At 37.0% G+C, this 24,247-nt stretch overlaps 2 protein-coding genes across 2 annotated transcripts; one reads left to right on the top strand and one right to left on the bottom strand.

Annotated features, from left to right (window-relative positions):
- LOC121416993 lies at positions 1-16,356 on the top strand. Its single transcript, XM_041610532.1, has 6 exons — positions 1-137; positions 6,520-6,830; positions 7,913-8,100; positions 9,839-9,971; positions 14,613-15,164; positions 15,683-16,356. Exons 2-6 carry the CDS (start codon positions 6,545-6,547, stop codon positions 15,751-15,753), a joined length of 1,230 nt encoding a protein of 409 aa, XP_041466466.1. The 5' UTR covers positions 1-137; positions 6,520-6,544; the 3' UTR covers positions 15,754-16,356.
- A 3,249-nt stretch (positions 16,357-19,605) lies between these two features.
- On the bottom strand, positions 19,606-22,868 carry LOC121416509 (GPI mannosyltransferase 2-like). Its single transcript, XM_041610000.1, has 3 exons — positions 22,776-22,868; positions 20,653-21,855; positions 19,606-20,317 (listed from the first exon to the last, which is right to left on the bottom strand). The coding sequence occupies exons 1-3, from the start codon at positions 22,860-22,862 to the stop codon at positions 20,063-20,065; spliced, it is 1,545 nt and encodes a 514-aa protein (XP_041465934.1). The 5' UTR covers positions 22,863-22,868; the 3' UTR covers positions 19,606-20,062.
- Between the last annotated feature and the right edge of the window lie 1,379 nt (positions 22,869-24,247).

Raw genomic sequence — 24,247 nt, 5'->3', positions numbered from 1 at the left:
CTCAGCTCGAAGTCGAACTCCCGCTATTTTACTAAAAAAGTTAGGGCTTTTACTAGGCCTCTGCCTACTAAACTACTTGAAAACCACGTCGGAATCCGACTGAAGGAAGGCAGACTCAATATCAAGGTTTTCTGAGAGTGAGTATATAATAATATAGACCCTACCGTATGGCATGTATGGCATGTATGGATTAGACCAAAAGCTTCAGTCTCTGTTATGTTGGTTGTTCAGCTGAACTCCGTTGGCTTCACTCACCAAATACAGAGGAGAAATAAAAAAAAAAAAGGTTAAAAAACTCCTCGAAACAGACGGCTGCCAGCTGTCTAGTATGGATGGGCACTACCCGGCATATATGCAGAAATGGAGACAGAAGTTAACATATCTCATGCAGAAATGAAGAAAGAAATCAAGGATATAGAGCAAAAACAGATGAAGAAATTGAGGAGTTTGTTGCAGAAAACGAGAAAGAAATAGTCAAAACTGATGAAGAAATGGAGAGAGATATAGAGGAATCCAATGCAAAAAACACTGAGGAAATGGACTTTGATTTTAAAGACACAGATATTGGAGAAAACCTTTCAAATGGTGCTTGTTCTGCACTAGACCAAAAGCTTCGGTCTCTGTTATGTTGGTTGTTCAGCTGAACTTCGTTGGCTTCACTCACCAAATACATAGACCGAAGTTAAACCGTCGTCTGTACGAGGGCTCAATGGCCACGGCTAATTTCTTGTTTTTCTCCTCAATACCGTGATATTTTACACAAACTGTGCATTCATATGCACTTTTAGGTGATAATGTTTAAGTAACGACAGTTTCTTACCCTAAATTCCCGCTTTGAAACTGGCATTCAGAGCCATCCTGGTAATGAATCATTCATGAAAAAGTGGCCGGCGAAAGTTAGACTCCGCCCTATGACCTTTACGTCACACATATACAGTGCCCGGGCGAGCAAACGTTGAAAAGGAAAAGAAAATTAATATTCATAAGCCTGACGTAAAAGAGATGATCTGATTGGCCAACGGTTTCGATAAGCAGTTGACCCGGAAGTTCATCCCACCTCATATGTTTGTGTACATTATCGACTTCGGAGGAACGAGTGAATTGGGAGCTACACGACAGCCGAGGAAAGTCACTGTTTTTGTTCCTTTTCAATTGAGTTTTCACCACTTAAATGCCAATCAAAGCCAAGAGGGAATAACAAGCTGCATTTTGGTAAGCTTCTTTTTATATTAATAATGCATTAATGAAAAAAAATCGATGAGCCCCGCCGGGGGATTTTGCGTTGTACCTCCCCTAATGGCGGGGACACGCTAGCGAGCCGTCTGTCGACGAGGAGAAATTTAAAAAATTAAAAAAATGTTAAAAAACTCCTCGAAACAGACGGCTGCCAGCTGTCTAGTTCTGCACAAGACACCTTTGTTGACATTTCGTATGATAATGGAACTCATGCAAATACTGCAGACAGTGGAGATCTTAAATCTGACATTCCAAACACAAAAATTAGAGAAGTAGACTCAGACCCTATGGATGTACTTGTAGATGACCATGATGGAGACAGAGAAACTGAGGCAATTGTCTCAAATGGGTCAGAAAGTGGAGATAATGACTCTGATATTGCAAATAAAGTAAGAAGAGAAATTGGCTCGGATAACACTGATACAGATGATGAGGGAAATAGCTCTGAAGAAGCAGATACAGAAAATGGAGAAACTGATGATAATTCAGAAACAGAAGGAGAAACTGACTTGGATGATTCTGAAACAGAAGCAGACGAATCTAATGATATGCACTCGAATAATGATGATACAGTAACTGAAGAAGAGTTTGGTGAGGTGCACAGAAAAGCAGGTGTCGACTCTATCATTGGACATTTGAAAATTTTGTATACCAATAGTGACTGTCTACTTAACAAACTGGATGAACTCTCTCTGCTTCTGGAACAATGTGCAGCTGATATTGTTGTTATCTGTGAATGCCTACCCAAAAATTATGATATCAAGCCGACTGTGCAAAATTATCAGCTTGAAGACTATGTCCAATTTTCAAATATTGACAAAGAAGATGTAAGAGGGGTCTTGTTGTATGTGCACAAACGCTATGCTAGTTTGGTCAAGGAAATAAGTTTTGAGTCAAGCTTCGATGAATGTGTGTGGGTAAATATGAGGCTGAAAGGAATGGACTCGTTAATTCTGGGAGGCATCTACCGCAGTCCAACTTCTAACAGAGATAATTCAAATACTGATATGGTGACTGAGATGCTGTATAAAGTTGCAGATAGCAATCCTTCGCACCTGATCATCGTTGGTGACTTTAATTACCCAAACATCAACTGGGAGAACTGGACATCCCATCTTTCGTATGAACAGAAGTTTATCGACTGCTTGAGTGACTGTTTCCTTCATCAGCATATAGATGAGTACACACAATACCGGACAGGACAACAACCACATATACTGGACCTTTTGATCACCAATGAAGAAGGAATGATTGGAAATATATCTTACCTGCCTGGCCTAGGTTTAAGCGATCACCAATGTATCCTTATTAACGTAAATTTATATGCAGAACAGACATTGAGAAAAGAGGAAAGGTATCGATACCATAAAGGTGACTACCAGGCAATAAATGATACCATCATTGACAAAGATTGGTATAGTGAATTGGAGTCCATGAATGTAGATGAGTCGTGGAACTTCTTCTCAATCACCTATCAAGCAGCAATAGACCGCCACAACCCCAAGACCACAGGGGTTAGACTAAAGAAGAAGAAAGTCTGGATGACAAAAGCTCTCAGACAACAAAAAAAGAAACAGATCTTGGAAAAAATTTCGTAAAAGTGGCGATGATGTAGATTATTTGCGATCAAGAGAAGAAGCTATTAAATTTCGAAAGATGACAAGGAATCTTCGCAGGAAATTTGAAAAGGACATTGCCGACAATATCAAGTCTAACCCCAAAGCATTCTGGAGATATGCAAATAGCTCACGAAAATGCAGAGCTAATTTTGGGGTCATGAAAAATCAAGACGGAATCACTGCTGAGAAGGATGAGGACAAAGCTGAACTCTTTAACCTTGTTTTCAACAGTGTATTTACAGATGAAAATGTGCAGCAGATCCCAACTTTGGTTGACAGACACAAAGGTAATCTCTTAACCGATTTGGACATTACCACAAGTACTGTGAAGAACAAACTGAAATTACTGAAGTGTTCAAAATCATCTGGGCCTTATGGATTTCACCCCAGAGTTCTCAAAGAAACTGCTGGAACGATTTGCATACCTCTTGCGCTTATCTTCAGAAAGTCCTTGAAAGAAGGATGTCTTCCACAATCATGGAAAGATGCTAACATCACACCTATTCACAAGAAAGGAAAGAAGGATGCAGTGGAAAACTACAGACCAATAAGCCTGACCTCAGTTATCGGCAAGGTGATGGAATCTGTTGTGCGTGACGCCATCCTCAAGCAGCTAATTCAGAATGATTTATTGTGTGATGCACAACATGGATTTCTTCCAGGAAGGTCTTGTATTACGCAACTGCTAGAGGTCATGGAATTGTGGACTGCCTCTCTTGATAAAGGATGTGAAATCGATGCCATCTACCTTGACTTTTGTAAGGCTTTCGACTCTGTGCCACATGAACGACTAATGAGCAAGCTAAGATCTTATGGTATAGCAGGTAGTCTGGAGAAATGGCTTTATAGTTTCTTGACTCACCGCAGGCAGAGAGTTGTCATCAATGGAAAATCATCACAATGGTTACCTGTTAGAAGTGGCGTGCCTCAAGGTAGTGTTCTCGGACCGATGGTCTTTGTTGTGTTCATCAATGATCTGCCTGAGGTAGTAAGCAGTATCGTAAAGATATATGCTGATGACACCAAACTGTTCAGAGAGATCAGAATGGAGGAGGACTGTGACAGGCTGCAAGCTGACTTAGACAACTTAGCTAAGTGGTCCAAGAAGTGGCAGCTTCAGTTCAATACAGCAAAGTGCAGATACCTCCATCTTGGTCATCAAAATTCCCATCATCAGTATCATCTAGATGGAGATATGCTGGAGGAAGTTTCAGAGGAAAGAGACTTGGGAGTCATCATGGACTCTCAACTGAAATTCCACTCCCAAGTAGCCAGTGCAGTCTTGAAAGCAAACCGTGTGCTTGCTATGATTCGACGAACCTTTGTGCATAGAGACAAAGACAACATCAAGAGGTTATACAAGTCACTTGTGAGACCAATTCTGGAATATGCAAATGGGATATGGTACCCAAGATATACCTCTGACCTGAAGGCTATTGAGAAAGTCCAGCGACGAGCAACCAAGCTAGTACCAACCCTGAAGGAAATGGACTATGGCAGAAGGCTACGTGCAATGAAATTACCTTCCATCAAGTACAGACTACGAAGAGGTGACATGATTCAAGTCTATAAGATAATCCACGGCATTGATGATGTGAATAGAGACCTGTTCTTCACATCAGCTTCCACTCAAGCAACCCGTGGTCATCCTTACAAGCTTTTTCTGAAAAGGAGTAGGTTGAGTGTGAGGCAAAACACCTTCAGTGTTAGAGTGGTGAGCGACTGGAATTCTTTGCCTGCTGAAGTAGTCACAGCATCAACAGTCAATCACTTCAAAACAAAACTAGACAAGTTTTGGTCTGCATGGCATTATGCTCATGCATGGGATTAGTACTAGTCACTGCATTGGCACAGCAAAGGACAAATAGCACAGATAGCGATTTATCCAAGCTAGGAAGGCAACGTACAGTACAAGATAGACCTGGAAACTTGACTGCAGACACAACTGTATTTTTCCAGTAGATGCGGTATAAAGGTATAAAGTATTAATATCAGGCTTTGAGAAATGATAGTGGAATTATTTATCCAATTCCAAGGTTGGTCTGGCAAGTACTATTTTTCCCGAGGGGCACAGCCCCGAGGGAAACATAGTAGCTTTGCGGCCAGTCCAACCGAGGATTAATAATTCCCACTTTGCTTTTGAATGAAACGCCTGATATATTTGTTATATATCCTACTTTTAATAACTTATAACCAAAATCTATGTGCTGAGCTTGCAAAGTCCGGTTACTTGAGTTGAATTACCCACTTTTCTCCAAGCAATCGCGCTCAGCGGAACGCAGATTAGACAGTGCCTGCGCTGACGCATCGCGGGACTTGCCCAGGAGAGCTCGAGAGAAAGCGCGCTGGCTGGTACGCCCGAGAGCTGTGGAGAGTTTAGCTAGATATCCAGTTTTGTGAAATAATGACGTCAGACCTTGATATATCCAAAAACATCGAGGTCTGACATCACGCAACATAGCTGAAATATATTCTGTCACATGATGCTACTTGAACCAATCACAATACACGATTTACTCAATGTAGGATATAATCATACATAGACCCAAAAGATTTTGACATATTCTCCAAAATATTTAGAAAAAGAGAATTTATCTTAATTTCATACCTTTGTTATTTCCAGAGTAATCTCTTGTCGGTATTTTCTTTATCAATCTGTCGACTGTATGCGCGGAGGATCGAATTATGCGGCAATGGCCTTTTGCACTGAATCAGTGAATGGCATGACTCTACTACTATTACTAGATCTACTTCCTACTAGTACTAGTAGTACGGTATAAGTATTCAAGTAAAAAACAATGGTAAATCCACATGTTCTTGGAGGAATAAAATTTTGTTTAATATGACATTGACTTGAGAAAATTAGAATGTTTTATGTATAGAATTGAGTGTATGACATTATCAGTCCCCTAATTTGACCAGGATGTGCATTTCGCTGCTAGACTGATAAAACCTTGTATCTCAAAATCTTAATATTTTGATGACATGCAGCTCTGATTAAATTAGATTAACATGGGTACGGTACTGGATAGCGACCTTCTTGCCTCAAAGAGTTCTTCACAGGTATCAGTAGACTTTTCAAGCAATATGAGACTGCCACCATTGCTATATGTTTAATATAGATCTACAGTCTTTTCTAAGCTGCCTCAATGTTTTTATTTCATTTTGAGATATGCGGTTTTTATCAGCCCAGCTACGATAAAACTGTTTTGTAAAATTAATTGAAACTTTAAAATGTCTTAACTTTCTTATTTTACTTCCGATTATAATGAAATTTTTGTTGTTACGTTTGCTGGATTTCTTTTTATTCAGATCAAGTTTTTGGTTAGGATGGACTTTTCGTTTAAATATAACCAATTAGAGCATGGAGAAGAGTAATCATGAGTCTAATCTGAATATTAATGAGAAATAAACGAGCAGACCACGTGGAGTGGAAAACTGATCAATACTGAGGAAGCATTACTGACTGGAACCAGGTGAAGTACATTGTTGCAATGTCAGGCATTTATTATAGATTGTGAAGGTGGAATGAAGGGTTAGATTGTCCATTGGAAATACACAAATTAGATATTTAAAAGTAGGGAAAGAGAAATGTAAAGTCAGGTCAAATATTAAATAAATAAACCCAGCAACTAGTTTTGATTCTTATTTGTTTGATATCCAGGTGTTTGCAAGCTGCAACTTGAGGTATGACCTCTGAGGCGCGGTCCCAGGTCCTCCGGAACGACCGGCTCATGTACCAACTCGCAGAGACCATAGATGCCGTCAAGTACTACTTCCCCTTAGGTCGCGACCTTCTTGGCTCCCAGGCGGCCGTCTCCAACATCATCGGACGAACAGAACCAGATTACCAGGAGATTGTCTTCAAATGTTTGTATACGTGGAGGAATGCGAATGGGAAAGGAAAGGGGGAGAGACTGGTGGAGATATTCAGAGGTGTTGAGTTAGATAAAGTTGCAGATTACTTAGAGCGTGGTGAGAAAGGTTTATTATGAGACTAGGGGTCCATTTCATGAAACTGGTTTTAATTTACTAATTTCCAATTTAGCTACTGAAATCTATCTGCTGAGTTTTACAAAAGATTTGGCATCAAAACACCAAGTTTAGGGGGATGACAAACATTCATCCCAGTTTGCACAATCTAATGTAATGAAGCACAAAACAATCTTGTCTTTGAAAACCGAAACATACCGACACCCCTAATTTCATATTGATCTCACCTTTTGCAGTACAATTTGACCCCATCACCATAAAAATTAAAATAAATGTTCTTAAAGCCAGTTGAAATATTGTTAATCTATTTTTCAAGTGATTTCCCTACTCTTATTTTATCCTTCCATGATTTACACTGAGTTTTGCAAAAGCTCTGCCATCAAAATACAAATTTCAGGGGAGTGATAAACAGAATCAGAACCATCCCATTTTGCATGATTTAATTGATCACAATGTTGTCTTTTATTCCTCAGTAACATTTCCCCTACAGCGGCCGTACGGCAAATCAAATAAAGCCGTCTTCACATTTTTTGAAGCAGCTACATAGGTGGTTTGAATGAAAATGAATGAAAACCCCGGGAGGGGGGGGGGTTGCAGTCAAATGTATTGCTGTACACACGCGGTGGTCAAATTATTTTCAAATACCTCCTGAATGAGTTTTTCTGTATGCAAAATAACCCCCTAAACAAGTTTTTCACATGCTTTATTTACACATTTTGGTCCCTAAACCAGTTGTCACCAAAATATGACTCTCCGGGAAAAAAAAAACATACCCTTAACATGTTTGGCTAGTCTTTAAAAATAGAGCTTTGGGGAAAAAATTCCCTAAATATGTTTGACCCAGCGATTGACCATTGACCAGTCTTTCAAAACTACCGTACCCCTTTTTTGGAAAATCAGTGTTTTTTATATCCTTAACGAGTGCATGTGCGTCCCGCGTCCAAAACTGAAAAAACACCCCTTTAAACATTTAAAAAATATTTTTTGGTCACATGTGTGTACAGCAATATATTTGCCTACCCAAATGTGACTGAGGCATCATCTTCTCTCATTTTATCCTCCAGCACTTGCAAGAAACCCAAACTGCCTCGGTGAGGATAGATTCCTACAGAGTTTGGCATCAAAGATAGACTGTGCTTCGGTCTACAGGAAACTCGGCCTTCCGCTCTTGGACAACAACTCTGCAAGGTTATCAAACCTCATCGGTCCACTGCATATTCCATTTACCCAGTACAAAGAAGCCCTCTTTCAGGTAAGATTACACCATCATCGCTGTTGATATAATTATTGGGTGAATTGCCAACTTGTCTACTGCCAACTCGTCCACTTACCAAATGGTCTACTTTAATTTTGTCTAATATTTAATGCTATTCCGTCCATCAACATTTCGTCTAACATCCATTTGGTCCAAACCATTTCGTCTAATCACAATTTTGTCTATGACCATTTCGTCTCATAATCACTTGGTCTAATATGCATTTCATTTTCATTCATTTTGCACAACCAACACTTAGTGCAATTAGACCAAATAGTATATGGACTAAATGGTATTGGAGCAACTGGTTACAGATGAAATGGTGATTTGACGAAATGGCAATTAGACCATATCTATAGTGGACGAACTGATAATAGATCAAATGATAGTAGACAAGTTGGAAATTGGACGAATTGGCATTAGATGAATTGAAAATAAACTGATTATTGTTGCATCGACAAGCTTTTGTCCTTTGCATCATTTGCCATAGAGGTGTTACCAAGCTGCCAATGAAATGGAAACTCTTCAAAGAATGATTTCAGGGGAAGTATAAATTTCAAAACATTAAGCCAATCTTTAATGCTTTAAAGGAATATGTGAGAAAACCATGGGCTGAAATCCCAGGGGGGACGTGTCCCCCCTACCAAGAATAGTAGAGGGGACACAATATCAAATGTCCCCCTACTATTTTTGGTCTTTTATGATGGAGAAAAATACATCACTTCACAATCGAAGTAATACATGTATTTTGGAATAAATGACCTTACATTTGGGTGAAAACCTTTTTTTTTTTGCTTGTCAAATTTTCCAGGCCCTGGTCCCCCTACCTTTGGGGACAGATTTCTGCCCATGGAGGAAAAAATTGATTATCATGATAAAAACAAATGAAAACTTCTTCAGAAAGCCATTTTAGATTTATGTGTGTGTTAACTGATTATTTTGTTATACTGTATTTCAGTAATTTCTCAGGCTCTAAGCTTCCCAGTCAATGTCTTAAGGGGATGGTCCGGGCTGAAAATATTCATATCTTAATACATAGAGTAGAATTCACTGAACAAAGGCCGAAAATTTCATCAAAATCGGATAACAAATAATAAATTTATTGAAGTTTAAAGTTTAGCAATATTTTGTGAAAACAGTCATCATGAATATTGATTAGGTGGGCTGATGATGTCACATCCCCACTTTCTGTTTTCTTATGTTATTACATAAAATCATATTTTTTCATTATTTCATACTTGTGTGAATAATATGTCTTCCTTATAATGAAATAAGTTGCAGCAATCAATATCTAATGCACTAAATCAGATGTCAATCCAATTTTTCTAGTTCTTGGAGGAAAAAATTTGAATAAACCTATTTTCATATAATAAAATACAAAAGAACAAGTGGAGATGTGACATCATTAGCCCACCTAATGAATATTCATGACGACTATTTTCACAAAATATTGCTAAACTTTAAAATTCAATAACTTTGTTATTTGTTATCCGATTGTGATGAAATTTTCGGCAGTTTGCTCAGTGAATTCTACTCTGTATTAAGATATACATATTTTCAGCCCGGACCATCCCTTTAATCATACCCAACAACCAGTAAGATTTCATTAGATGAAGTAAGGTTTTTTTTAGTTGAAATCACAAGGAATTTACTATTTTTATACTATGCGCAGGATAATTCTAGTATCCATTACGTAAGTATAATAATTATTCCTGATTTTCATGCTTCTCTGTAGGTACTGATTAGGTGGAGGAATCAAGAGGGGTCGTATTTAAAATCATTGGAATCACTAAAGAAGACACTCCTCAGACATGGACTCAGTGATACTGCACGAAAGCTGCATCATATGGAATATGGACATGATTCTGGTAGGTTATTTGGAAGAACTAGATGAAATCAGAGAGAGTCCACAAGCATGCATATTTCAAAGGAGTGTATTACTGATTTGCTACAACTAAGGGGGTGTTGCAAGATAAAATATTCGCAATCAATCACAAATATTCTGTCGCAATTCTACTACTGATAGATCATTTTTTATCATAGCAAATCAGATTACACTGTTTGTTTCAAGGAGCAGATAATCAATCACTAATTTGCAATTAAATACAAGACTTATAATTGATTTAGGGACCAAAAATAGACTTGCAATTGATTGCAAGTTTCTTGCAACACCCCATACGATTGATCTGTCTCCGGGCCTGTGCACAGGACCCCTCATATTTGGCCATCCCTGGGAAACATCATTGGCCGGGGCCTATTTCATAAAACTTGTTATAATAACAAATTTTGCAATAGTGATATGTGCATATACAGTGCGTATCAAAAAAAAAGTTTACACTTAGAAAAAGTCCTGTAAAATTATACATTTGTAATATCCTGAAGATTATTCCACATTTTCACATTGGTACAGATCCAATTAAGCAAATGACAATATAACTGTCGAAAAATATTTTGAAAAGTTAGTGAAAAATGATTTGCGCAGAACTTTGAAATAGTTATGGGAATAAAAGTAGGCCTTAATCATGAAGAACACTTGAAATTTAGCTAGTAAAACTGATTTGAAGATATCTTTTACCCAGGGTTGGCGGATTTAAATCACGTTGATTTAAATCATGATTTAAATCGCGATTTAAATCACCATGATTTTTTTAAAAAAATCAGTGATTTAAATCACTTCCATTGAAAAATGTACAAATCATGGACAAAGTATTTGTTCAATGCAGTTTTAATTCTTCAAGTCAACTGAAAAACTTTGAATTAACTTTATCAACAAAGTCTTCATACCTACTTAAAACAAATTAAAATCAAATTAATAAAATCAGGTAATTCCTTAAAAACTACAGATGTATGTTGTCAATAGGTACTCATTTTTGTAAATTATGTCGAGTTTTTCTTCTGAAATTTTAAATTCTTTGTCAGTTATTATTATTCAATTTCTTTCTTAACATAAAGTTTTCACATAATCCAAAGACTTTTCAGAGAGCAGTTTGTAAAAAAAAATACATAATATATAAAAGTCAATGAGAAAAGGTTTGTTGGCAGTTTTCCAGTTTTGATCCTTCGCCTACACATAACTACTTCTGTCATGTAAAATAAAAAATGATACCTGCATGTAATCAACATATTTAACATGCCTCTTATTTCGTATTGTTACATTTATCATACATTTGATGTTTTAAATAACATAATTATAAAAATCACATTAACATAATGTAGTACAGTCATAATTTGACTGTTGAGAAAAGCTTTCTCTTATAAACCTTTTAAGTCACTGCAGCCCATTTTATGTTCAGTGCTACAAATAATGGAAGTTTTGTATCTGCATGTAATAATGGAAAGAGCTCTATAACAACAATTTGCAAAACTCAGAATAAACATTTAACACTGCATTTTAATGTTAAGATGCAGGTACTTCAGTTACAATCATTGGCAGTTGTAAGCTGTGTCTCATTTAAAATAAAATACTTCTTTTTGTAATACATATGTTGTAATTTAAGCAGTTTTGCAGTTTTTATCCTTTAAGTTAAAAGTAGGTAGATTTTTTTCATACTTCATGGATCAAACAGATTTTTTGTAGAGAATATGGGAATAAAAATTGTAGATTAATGTAAAAAAAATCACAGTAACAGAATGTAGTATAGTCACCCTTTGACTAAGCTATCTCCTGTATTGTTCTCCAAAACTGAGAGTTTTGCATGTATATCTGTAGCAAGAGAAGAGCTTTTTATCAAAAAGATCCTAAACATATACAGTTGTAGTCTCTCTTTGACTATTGTAAAGCTGTGACTAATTGAAAAAAAATCATTGATTTGAATTATTTCTCTTACAATATACATGAATACTAGTAATTGGCAAAGGGTTTGTTGGCAGTTTTGATAAGGGATTTTTTCTCTTGGATTTTTTAAATATTTGAATGAAAAATCCCAGAGGGGAATTTTCTCTACTCACTGAGAATTCCCTATGGAATATTCCTTCATAGGCCTATGTATGATAGAATTAAGTTCAGATACATGATTCCTCAAATTTATTTTTAATTGTCCATTTTTACTGGATTTTAATTACAAAATATGTGGTTAAGAACAATATTAGGGGGTGAAATGTATAACATCAATATTGATGTCATTGTAAGAGTAAGGGGGGGGGATAATTACCCTTTTTTTCGAAGGAACTTTTAAAAAATCAAAAAAATCTGATTTAAATAAAAAAAATCTGATTTAAATCAAATAAATCCGATTTTTTTTATTTTTTTTTAAAAATCAAAAAAATCGCCAACCCTGCTTTTACCTTTTTAACTTGTTTCCTTGCCCAAACCACTTTGAAGAATGCATTGCGCCCCACACACCGAGGGCCATCGTGACGATATTTGCTTTGCCCTGAACTGTGATTTACATGAAATGGCTTAGGCTTGATTTTCATTTTGTTAATCATTGTCAAACTTGGGGAAAGTGTGGAGAAACAAGTTTTAAATGAAAAATTAATTGTAAACCCAATTTAAATGATAAAAACTTAGTGAAAAATGCTGGAGATATCTTATATTAACTTTTGTTCAGATTCAGGGATGTCCTCAGATCCAGCTGGCACAAAAAGGGTAAAGGTTGTGCTCTCTAAGTTTTGAAATTTCAATTTGGGTGGCAAAATTGTTACAAAATGCTTGAATATATCCGTTTTATTTCAATTGACTGAAAGTGCAAGGGAAATGTGTGAGAAATGTTTCGCTGGGTAAGTTTGATTTTGCCCTTCCTTCTTGACACGGCGTGAAAACAAGCATTTCTGCACAAACAGATTTCTGTGAGCTTTACAAAAATGAACAGTGCTCACTCAAATGTAACATTCTATCAAAACTTTTACTTTCTTTGGATAGATGAGACCCAAACCCAAGATTATATGTGGAAAAATTACCCTCATGTTGTATATTTTTAAATTCCCAGGGTTTTTTTAAAGTGTAAACTTTTTTTTGATACGCACTGTATATTAGAGCTTTAAAGGTCATGTCCACTCAGAAAAGTGTTGGTTTGAATCAGTAGAGAAAAATCAGGCATGCACAGTGCTGAAAATTTCATTGAAATCATATGTAAAATAAGAAAGTTATGACATTTTAAAGTTTCGCTTATTTTTCACAAAATAGTGATATGCACAATTTAGTCACACATGAGAGAATCGATGTCCCTCACTATTTCTTTTGTTTTGTATACTATACTTTGAATTATACAATATTTCAATTTTTACAGATTTGACAATAAGGACCAACTTGACTGATCCATAACATGTTAAACGATGGTAATTCCTCATGTTCAGGGAGAAATAAAGCTTTGTTTCACAGGACAATGGGGAGAAAATTTCATGTAGTAAAATGCAAAGGAAATAGTGATGTCATCAGTTCCCTCATTTGCATACCGACCGGGATGTACATATAGCTATTTTGTGAAGTTAAGCAAAATTTTAAAATGTCATAACTTATTTTACATCCGATTTTGATGAAATTTTCACTGTTTGATTTTTCTCTATTTATTCAAATCAACGTTTTTCTGGGGTGGACTTGTCCTTTAATTCTGACTATCAGAAGTCTCTAAGTAAGTGCTCTACAATAATGTAGCATATTCCCCTGGCTTAAGCAGAGCAGCTATTACCTATGCGGGGGGGGGGGGGGGGGTACTCGAAATATAACATGATACCAATGTGCTGCGCCAACTCAAAAATAGGGGGCTCTGATCGAAACTAAATCTTGGTCTTAAAACGTAGGTCTCCAGAACTCATGAGAACGTAGGTGTAAAACGTGCACGCGTCTTGCTAGATTCATATCGGGCCAGTGCAAGCTATCTGCAGGCGCCGGGACCTTCAGCGGGCCGGCATAATGGCTCAGGGCCTATCGAGCTTGCCGCTCTGACCGGCTGAGTGGATCACGACGGGCGCTCTCCGGAGTGAGAAATCACAAGTTTATGGGTCTCCAGAATGGGAAAAAATGGAAATTTCTATGGCTTCCTGAATTGGTGATGCTCTGGAACGGAAATATAGGCTGAAAATGGGGGTCTCAACCGCGGCACATTCATATCATACATTAATACTGAGTCCAGTACTAGGATTGCATTGCACAGTGTCTGTGTGTACTTTAAGTTTAGGTGTCCAGGGGCCCGTTGCAGAAAGAGTTCCAATCAAACGCAACTCTAAAAATCAGGCGCAACTTGATTTTCAACCAATCAACAGCGCGCATTTTGGACTTGCGATTGATTTTTTGTCTTGCGTTTAAAGGCAACTCTTTCTGCAACGGGCCCCTGTAGTGGTGGATGCCAAAATGGGTTTCAGCATTAAACGATAGGTTTTCGTCATGCACAATGGTTAAAACCAACTTATCGCTTATTTGTAAGAACAATTCTGATTGGTCCCTGGTCAGTTTACTGAGCAAAATGCGCATGCAAGGATGATCTTGATAGGCCATATCAGTAGTGATCAACCGCTAACCTCTGTGCTACTTAAACATGATCTGTATTTCTTCTTATTTTGTTTAACTTCAGGCCCCATGGAATCAACTGAAAATGACTGCAAAGAGGAAAGCACTCCTAGCTTTATAGATGAGAAGATGGAGACTGACGGCCCTCCAGCGAACCGCGCCCTCTCTCAAGAACAATTCTACGACATCTATCTCTATGCATCGTCAAAGGACACGCAGTATTTTCTAACCATGAAGCAGCTCATTCATAGAATAGGATGGAAGATGACTTCTTGTTTTGATCTTGAACTTGGCGAACCGGTGATGGGAAGCATCGAGAAGGCTCTACTGAAATGTTCACACGTCGTGTGTTTGATAACGAGAGACGATTGCGATCAGGACATCAACGTCGAACGAACGATGACGATCGAGATGACCTTTCAGTCGCTGAAAGATAAAGGATTGTCAAGAAGTCTTATCCCGATATACTGTGGTGTGCCGGAATCTGCCCTACCGCTATCGCTTAGGGCCTTGAGAGGAGTGAGTATTGATGACCATGACCTTGAAAAGTTATTGAGGAATAGCATTGACGTGAGCATTCGTAAAAAGAGGGAAGAGGAATTTCGCAATGTTTCAGGTGAGACTTGGAATAGCTTACTGTGCAATGTTAGAAATCATCGTACGAATACCCATGTTCAAATCTGTGAATATGCTGTCATCCTTCTTAGAATAAAAGCGAATTTAATATCTAGTCGTAATGACGTCATAGCAGTTGTACGATTGGCTACGATATGAAAGTAATTTGGCATTTACTCCAAATAAAGGCTTACAATCTTTCAAAATGGTTTAGTATCCTTTCAATTAATTTTAAGCTAAAATAAAATGATATGGTCCATTCACATTTTCAGAAAATGAGCAAACTCGGATCGCGAACAGTTGTAAAATGTGCGGTGGCCTTAAGATTTGGATTCAAATTTGCTTTTATACAGAGAGGCTCAAAGTAGACTGGAATTTTTAATGTAGTATTTATACCACTATTTTGGGTATATAGGTTGGAATTTTCATATTAAATGTGATCACAATCGGATCCAAATTATTCTTTTTCTTAGAAGTAACCCTTTTTCTCTCTCTGTCTACCCCCCCCCCCGAAAACAGAACTGAGCACCCATACAGACGCCAATGATCCTCTACCATTGATCTCATCAAGCGAGGCAACATTCCAATGAAGGGAGGATGGATGATAAAGTGAATACAATCAGATCCCTGGGGCCCCATTTCATGAAACTTGTTATAATAACAAATTTGCAATAGCAGTTAAAAGCTACTGAAATCCTTCAATCTGATTGGCTGATAGTAAATTAGTTGTAGAAATTGTGCATTTGTGAAACAGGACCCTGATCAAGGCCCTTTCACAATTGAACCCAGGTGGTTGTTTTATAAAGTTGTTCATAAAGTTACGGACGACTTTACGCGCGACTGGAACCTGTTCTTAGGTCATAACTCATTTACATAGGGATATCACAAAACACAAGAAAGGATCATCAGAACAACATTATGCCGCTGATGCTTAACACATTAAAAAATTCTGGCAGTGTTTTTTTTTTACAATAGGCTCCTTGATTTGAATGAAAAGTCAAGCAAATTTCCACTTTGAAATGTAATTTTCTTGTTTTATTGCATTGACAATGGGAGTGTGTAATGATATGGTTAATTTTAACAGCTTAAAAAGCAGCACACATTACACTTCAAATGGTATCAACATTCAATTCTGCTATTTATTTTAGTGATGGTAAATATGGAGCACTTTATATCATATCATGTTAGGAACACCAGGCCCCCAAAATCCCCCCCCCCCCAAAAAAGGAACAAAAAGAAAAAAAAATCCTCAAATTTCTAACATTTTATTTGCATTTGCTAGCATTAAGGGTAATTATAAACTGCAAGACACTATGTGTATGAGGGCATAATATCAAGTTGGTAATTTGATAAAAGTATGAAAACAATTATAAACATGATTATGAATTTTCAAAGAATGCCCCTCAAACAATAACTAGGGACAGTTAATATCTGTTCACTGGTTTTTAATTCTAATCCACCAAGGTTCTTTACTTTAAAGTGAAAATTTACTTTGCAAAACGTAATCCATGTTTACTTTCTGTGTACATTTTCATTGACAAATTGGAATTTTCATTTCATATAGTCTGAAATAGAATTACAGGTTTTCAGAAATGAAAAGGGCCATTTTTATTAACAGAAAATCACTGTCCACGAATAACAAAGTTCTGAAATATTACATTTCTAGTTTTGTGATGTCACTTGCAAACAACGGCCTCATATGTTGTATATGAAATTCAATAGTTCCTATTTTCTATTAAAAGGTTAATGATGAATGAAAATAAGCCCTCATAGATGGGTAAATTGGTCTCCTGCCAACTTGAACTCATCCACTCATCACATGATCGGGGGGGCACTTACATTGACGAGTGGATACCATGCGCGACAAAAAAAAAAATGTAAAAGGATGTCTTTTTCAGGATAGGGCACGTTACGTACTAAACGTGATAGGGGTGTCAAAAACACAAAAATTTTGCCCGGAAAAAAAAAAAAAAATATACGAAAAATATATGGGGATGATGAAACAAAATCAAAACGTTTCATAAAGGATGTCCTTTTAGCCCCAAGAGTCAGATTTGTGCAAGGTGTGGAAGGTAGGGCCGTACTAAACCAAAATAATGGTGTGTTAAGGTAAAACGACCGACGGACCCGTGACACAACAATGAAATATCGCTGTACTTGTTTAGGGGTATCGTTTTGTTTCCAATACTTGTTAAGGGTTGCATTTTCAGAAAATGGAAAATACATCATTGTACTTGTTTAGGGGCTCAATTCTGGGAATAGTATTTGTTTCCAATACTTGTTAAGGGTAGGGTTTCACACGCCAATACTTGTTAAGGGGAGCATTTTCAGAATATGGAAAATATGTGTTTAGGGTGCTTTTCAAGACCCTGTGGTCACGCATGGTATCCACTCGTCAATGGAAGTGGTCCCCGGGTACATGGTCTACCTTCACTTACTCTAATGCCATTCCGTCTAACAACCTTTTGGTCCAGTCATCAATTCATGTAATCCTCAGTTCGTCTATGATGACCATTATGCCTCATAACCAGTTGGTCTGATATCCATTTTAAATTTGTATTTTCATTCATTTCGCCCAATTTACATTTAGTCCAATTAGACCAAATGGTTCATGGACTAAATGGCTATTGGACCAAGTGGTTATTTGACAAAATGGTGAGAGGTCGTAATGGCAATTAGACCCTGTGGATATAAGATGAACTGATGGTAGACCAAACGATAGTAGACATGTTGGTAATTGGGCAATTTGGCATAAGACCAGTCGAAAATGAGCACATAAAGGTGTGTATGAAATTGTGTAATCATTAATGCAAATAATGCACTGGCAGGATCAGTTTCTATTTTTTTTTAAATGTCAATTTATGAATTTCATATCACATGACGTGATCATGATTTCATCAAAAGAGCAAAGTAAGTTAATTTCATATTTCATGTGAAAGGGACGGGCCAAATATTCATTGATGAGAAGTGTCTAATGTATATTCAGTTGAGTAGATAGTGACCTAATACTTCTTGCAATAAATAAATTATGAAAGGTGTCTTTTGATTGGACTTTGAACTATTTTTTATACAATAACATCATGTTTTAAAATGTATGTATACATTTATGTATAATGAAAATATGATGTGAGTAGGGATTGGTAATTATTCATCGTATAATATTTGAAGTATTAATAAAAGTGCATAATTAAAGCATTCTTTGTGTTTCTTTTGGTCACCTTGTTTGCAAGTTTTGCAACAGCAGCAGCAATTATCTGGCTACATTTTCTTTTCAACCGGTTAATGATTTCACTCCAACACAGACCTTTACAAGGACAAAGCCTTGACAGAGAAGGTGGGGGGATGGGGAGGGGATGTAGAGGAAGGAGGGCACCCGGGGCAGAGAAGGGGGGGGGCAAGACGGAAGACAGCAAGAAGTTGAATATCTATTTTAAAAAAATATTTGTTTCATGGAGTTTTGTATCGTGTTTATTTCTTGTCAATAAGAAACAATGATAACAAAGTTAAGACTAGAAGGATTGCCCTATTCAGCATTGATAACACTCTTACAGAGGATTCCCTATGTCAACAAATATCTTTGGTGAAAATCTTTTCAGATACACTTGAAGGTATGCAGGGCTTGGATGCCCTTATGATAGGCCTATTGTTGGCATACAGGTATAGTTGAGTTATGTGAGGTTGCAATGGTATAAGGAAATATTCAATGTACAAAAAATAAGAATTGCAAATTCATACCCATGTGTTAATCAAAAATGTAAAATTCAATAGTCTCTTGAATAATAACATCTCATTGTTATAAAAAAAACATGTTAGAAAACTCTTATTGCACATTTCATCAGACCCCAAAACCCAAACTTAGCAATTAATCGCATAATTCAAACAAAGAATCTGATTGGCTGATAGTTGGATGTTAAATAATAAATGCATGGATCGGATATTTTGATTGGTCATTGTCAATTTTTGCAATTGATTGTGAATCGTTGTGTAATGGGGCCTTGATCTTAAAGGGGAAGTTCACCCTGACAAAGTTTATTGCAAAAATAGCAGACAAAATAAAAAATATTGTCAAAGTTTTTATTTTAAAACAATCCATCAGAGAATAAAAGTTATTAGAATTTTAATTGATTTGTGACATCATATGCAAGAAGCTTTTTTACATACCGGTATGGTATGGTAAAAAAATCAATGAAATGTCATTTTCTCAGAAAATTGAAATGGTTTTTACTGTACCTTCAGTATACATGTACATATCACTTTATCGAAAGACAAATCATTTCACACCCGTTCCTAACAAAGAAATAAAAAATAAGTCATCACGAACAAAAAAAAATAAAATTTATGCATTTTATTATTACCATGGGGTAGCTGCTCGTGTATGATGTCACAAATCAAAAACTAAAAATTCTAATAACTTTCTTTAATAATCTTTGATGGATTTTCCTCAAACCTGCAATAATATTTTTTTTGCAATGATGTCATCAACCATGCAATTTTAGATCTATTCATTGTGCAATTTTGGAACCATATGATTTTGTCCATTGCACTCGCTCACAAAGACTGCAGCTCATGCACCAGCAGTGCGCATGTTGTAATGACATAACTATCAACAGACCGAACTCGCACTGCATGAGCATGTTTTGCATCGAAATTCATGAATTTCATATGAAAAAAAAATCATTTTTTAGGTGTCATATAAACCAAATAAAGGAATGTTTTTTCATTCGTGCAATGAACAGAATACTCCATTCGATGAAAGATGAAATAATAATCCATTCAACTCATTAAGTATTCTGTCCATTGCACTCATAAACATTCATTATTTGTATACTAATATTTTTTCTGCTATTTTTACAACAAACTTTTCTTCAGGGTGATTTTCCCCTTTAACTTCTTTACTCATCACGTCCATGGTAAGAAGTTGCAATGTAACGCGACGCCTATGACACAATATCCTAGAAAATACCCCCTCAATAATCGACCTTTCCTATCTAAATGCTTTCTCCATGTGATGTCCAATGGACTGAACTTTTGGATTGATCCATTATGTTTGCTTGAGGGTGTAGAAGTATCATCTTGCTGGAGGGCTGATTGGATGATGTGTGAAGCAATCCAGATAGGAATTGGAGAGCTTGAAAAGAGGAATCTTGTAATGACCTGGATAGTATGAAAGCAGAGGGGGGGGGGGGGGTGTAAGAGAAACAAGAAAATTGATGAGTTTAGCTAGTTTTGCCAATTAGAATTAATGACTTTTTTTATTGAAAAAAGACATTCTTTCCACTAAAGATGACAGAGCATTTTTTTTTCAGCAAACCTCTACAAGGATTTTATAAAAAGGGATAAAAAAGATTTTTGAAAAAAGTCGTACACCCTCCACTCAATATAAAACAACCCTAAAAACCATTATCATGAAATTGAATAAAACTTATTAAAAGGTGTCACCCCTCCCCCCTTTCCAATCAGACAATATTCTATTTTTTTATAATACTGACCTGTACATGCATACAAAGTACTCCAAAGAGAAGAAGAACAAAATGGTGGACCAGATATACAAATACACCCGAACTATAGAAGCCCTCTGATTGGCCGGTTGGGTCATCCGTTTTCTTAACATCTCTTCTGATTGGCTGGTACACCCCAAGCACTTTCACAAGATCCCAATTCTTGTTGCAGTAATCCCACACACCATATAGACTAAGGATGATTATGGGCAGGGCAAGAATAAAATTTGGAAGTTGTTTGAATTCATAGTAGTTCAGCAAACCAACATTCCAGTGTTCTGCTTGGAGCTCTGAATAAGGCAGCGCAAATGACTTGCGACACCACAGCGGCGCCTGACCCAATTTGTCCATCATTTGAGAGTCCACTGTATCATTGCTACCAATTTTTGATACCCGATTCAGACAGTATTCCATAATTGTTTGAACAGAGATTGCAGTTTCGCCTTTGCATATGCGCAGGTAGCTATAGATTTGATAAAGGGCAAAGGGAGTGAGAATAATAACTGTGGAATAAACTATTCTTGTTAAATTCATGGCAAAGACAGAGCATAGTTTCTTCAAAGTGGAGAAGCTGGTGGGTAACCCGGTTCTTGCGATGACAAAGATTGTTATCTGAACCATGTGGTACACGACGAATCCGACAGCCACGATCCCATTAGATCGCATGCATGTTCCCAGACCAAAGACGATTGCTGATATCAGGTATCGTTTCTTCTCCAAGAAAAGCATCCCGGTGAAGCTGAGTAATGAAAATGACGCTTCCGTGTACATAGCGGTCATGAAGATTGTTGCAGGGTTGATGCAGTATAGGATCCACGCTGTATGAGCCATCAGCTGATCATTGCATACTTTCTTGGTGAGAGCATGCAGGATGACTGCCGACAGGGCGAACGATGCGGTACTGACAAGCCATCCAGAGATCATCAGGACACTCCGTAGGGACATCATCGTCTGGAGAGGGACGAAGAGCGTGTCTGCAAGCAACCGCATCAGACCGGGGTACAGCGGGAAAAACACCAGCATGCGTTCCGTTGTGTAGCCATGCTCCGCAATGTGCAGGAAGTAAGCCCCGTCCCACTTTCGGAAGCCTCCGAGGAGAAACTCCACGCAGTGATCAGCAAACCTTGGATTTAGGAGTGGCGCTTGGTGGAAGGCATCAGCATGGTGATCAGGTATCAGGTTATTAAACAGGATCTACAGTAGGAAGATGAAATAACACAGGAAAATGGAGTTGGAGATTTATAAGAACACTTAAATGTCCCGCTTCAACCACTGAACTAGAAATACGTATTTTCAGTTCAGTGGTTGAAGCGGGACATTTTAGAACTTTTTAATCTAGCACCGCTCATGATTTTGCCGCCCTCTATACACGTCACAAACTAGGTTGCATTAACAATGGATCAAAGATGGCGATGACAACAAATGTTAGTAAACTCTTTTCGACTCTTATTTTTCTATTGCATTTCTGCAATATTTTTTAACCATAACTATCCATTTTTTGCCAAACATTGCCAACCATTATTTTTACCCATGTACAGAAGTGTTAACCTCAGGCTCAGATTCTAACGTTAAACATATCTAGCACTACAGATTGGTGCATTTGTATAGTTCCCTTTTCCCTTGGTGTGTGGGAGCCTATGTATTCGAGCGCCAGGCGTTAGGGGACTACGTAGGTAGAAGACTTTACTCCACAGACGCCTCCAGGCTAGCTACGTCTGTGACAGTCTATTGTGTACGAGCACTCATTCAAATTTCAATTAACAATTTAAAAAAAATTAAAAAACTCCTCGAAACAGACAGCTGCCAGCTGTCTAGATTTATGCTTCTGAAACCATGATTGGGAAAAAGAAGGCAATTACAATCTTTATTTCTCGATCAATGCCTCTACTGTTCACATTTTTACCCCTAAGTACGCGTACGCTACAATTTTTTTTCCAATCTTGTCAGACAACAAACATAAAAATGAATTATCGGGACTGCATACAAAACTCCACTAAAGGCACTAGATCTAACTCCCGGCCCAGCCCTCCCTAGCCCTCCCTACATCGCGAAATACACCAATCTTTTTTTAATTAAATAGTTTTGTGATTGAATGATCATAAATTTAACCATACCTGCAAAAGAGTCACAAAAAACCTTGATAAAACGGCATAATTTGCTATTGTCATTTCACTAAATTTTGTGTCCATGGTCGTCGCCATCTTTAAAAAAAAATAATTATTCTCTTAGAATTATCTTTATTTATTACTAATTTAGCATATAAAATATTAGACAAAAGAGAACAAATATTAATAATCAAATTAAGAATATATTAAAAAATATAATTCTAAAGATTAAAATCATATTCAATATAATATACACATCAGTGGTTCTACCTTTTTTATTTGTCAAATTGTTTATTGGGGCTTTGAACATTTCTGACTATTTCAAAGGCTACTGCCGATTTGATAAAGGGTATACCGTAAGGGCACTAGTATTCAACCCGTTTGGAGAGTTTCCTCAAATATATAGAAACATAGAATTTACCTGAATTTCAGACCCGTCTTATTTCTAAGAGCAAATGCTTGTTATTCTTTTTCCGTTATTTTTTTCTTCAACCAGTCGACTGTGTGCGCGGGCGATCGAATTATAGGGCGGCGGTTTTTTGCACTAGTATTCAACCCGTCTGCACTAGTATTCAACCTAGCGATGAAAGATGGTCCTGTCTCTCAATCTGCCCTTGTCCCATCCGACTATGGACTAGACCATTTGAGATGAGACCAAACAGGGAATTAATCAAAGCCAGAGACTTACATAGATCTAGATCTAATTTACCAATATAAACCCTTTTGAGATTTGCTATCTCACTAGGTTGAATACTAGTGCAATTCAGTGCAAAAGGCCATCGGCGCATAATTCGATCCTACGCGCATACAGTCGACAGATTGATAAAGAAAATACCGACAACAGATTACCCTGGAAATAACAAATTATGAAATTAACATAGTTTCCATATTTCTAAATATTTTTGGAAATATGTCAAAATCTTTGAATTATGCCGGGTTGAATACTAGTGCCCTTACGGTACGGAAATAAAAGGAATTCCTTTTAATTTCCGTGACCGGGTAGAGCACAGAGATGCGATTGTGGCAATGGGCGCGAAATACCGGGTCGTTTATTTATTTATTTATTTACTTATTTATCTATTCATTTATTTATTTATTTTTCATTTTTCATTTTTTTTGGGGGGGGTCCACTTAAAGTGGGAGGATATAATCGCCCTGTTGAAGAAAAGTTTTTTGTTAAAATAACATAATATTGGTGAAAGTTTGAGGAATATTATATCAAGAAGTTTTTTTTTAATTCTGTTTTTATTATACAAATTGAAATAAATCACAAAATTTACAAATGATTATTACGTGGCTGCAAATCACATAAACAAATGTTAGTTACACACAAGATAAAACCATAATAAAAAAAATCTACCCACTTATCCTCCCCATCCCCCCAAAGGAATGTGGCAAAGTGATGACTAATAGTGTTATCTAAACAAAGGTGATTTGGTAAATAAAGTAGACAAAACAAAATATACAAGCTATGATTATGA

Source organism: Lytechinus variegatus, chromosome 6, assembly GCF_018143015.1.
Source record: "Lytechinus variegatus isolate NC3 chromosome 6, Lvar_3.0, whole genome shotgun sequence".
Lineage (NCBI taxonomy): Eukaryota > Metazoa > Echinodermata > Echinoidea > Temnopleuroida > Toxopneustidae > Lytechinus > Lytechinus variegatus.
The sequence above is the reverse complement of the archived record's forward strand: the minus strand, read 5'-3'. Positions and strand labels throughout refer to the sequence as shown.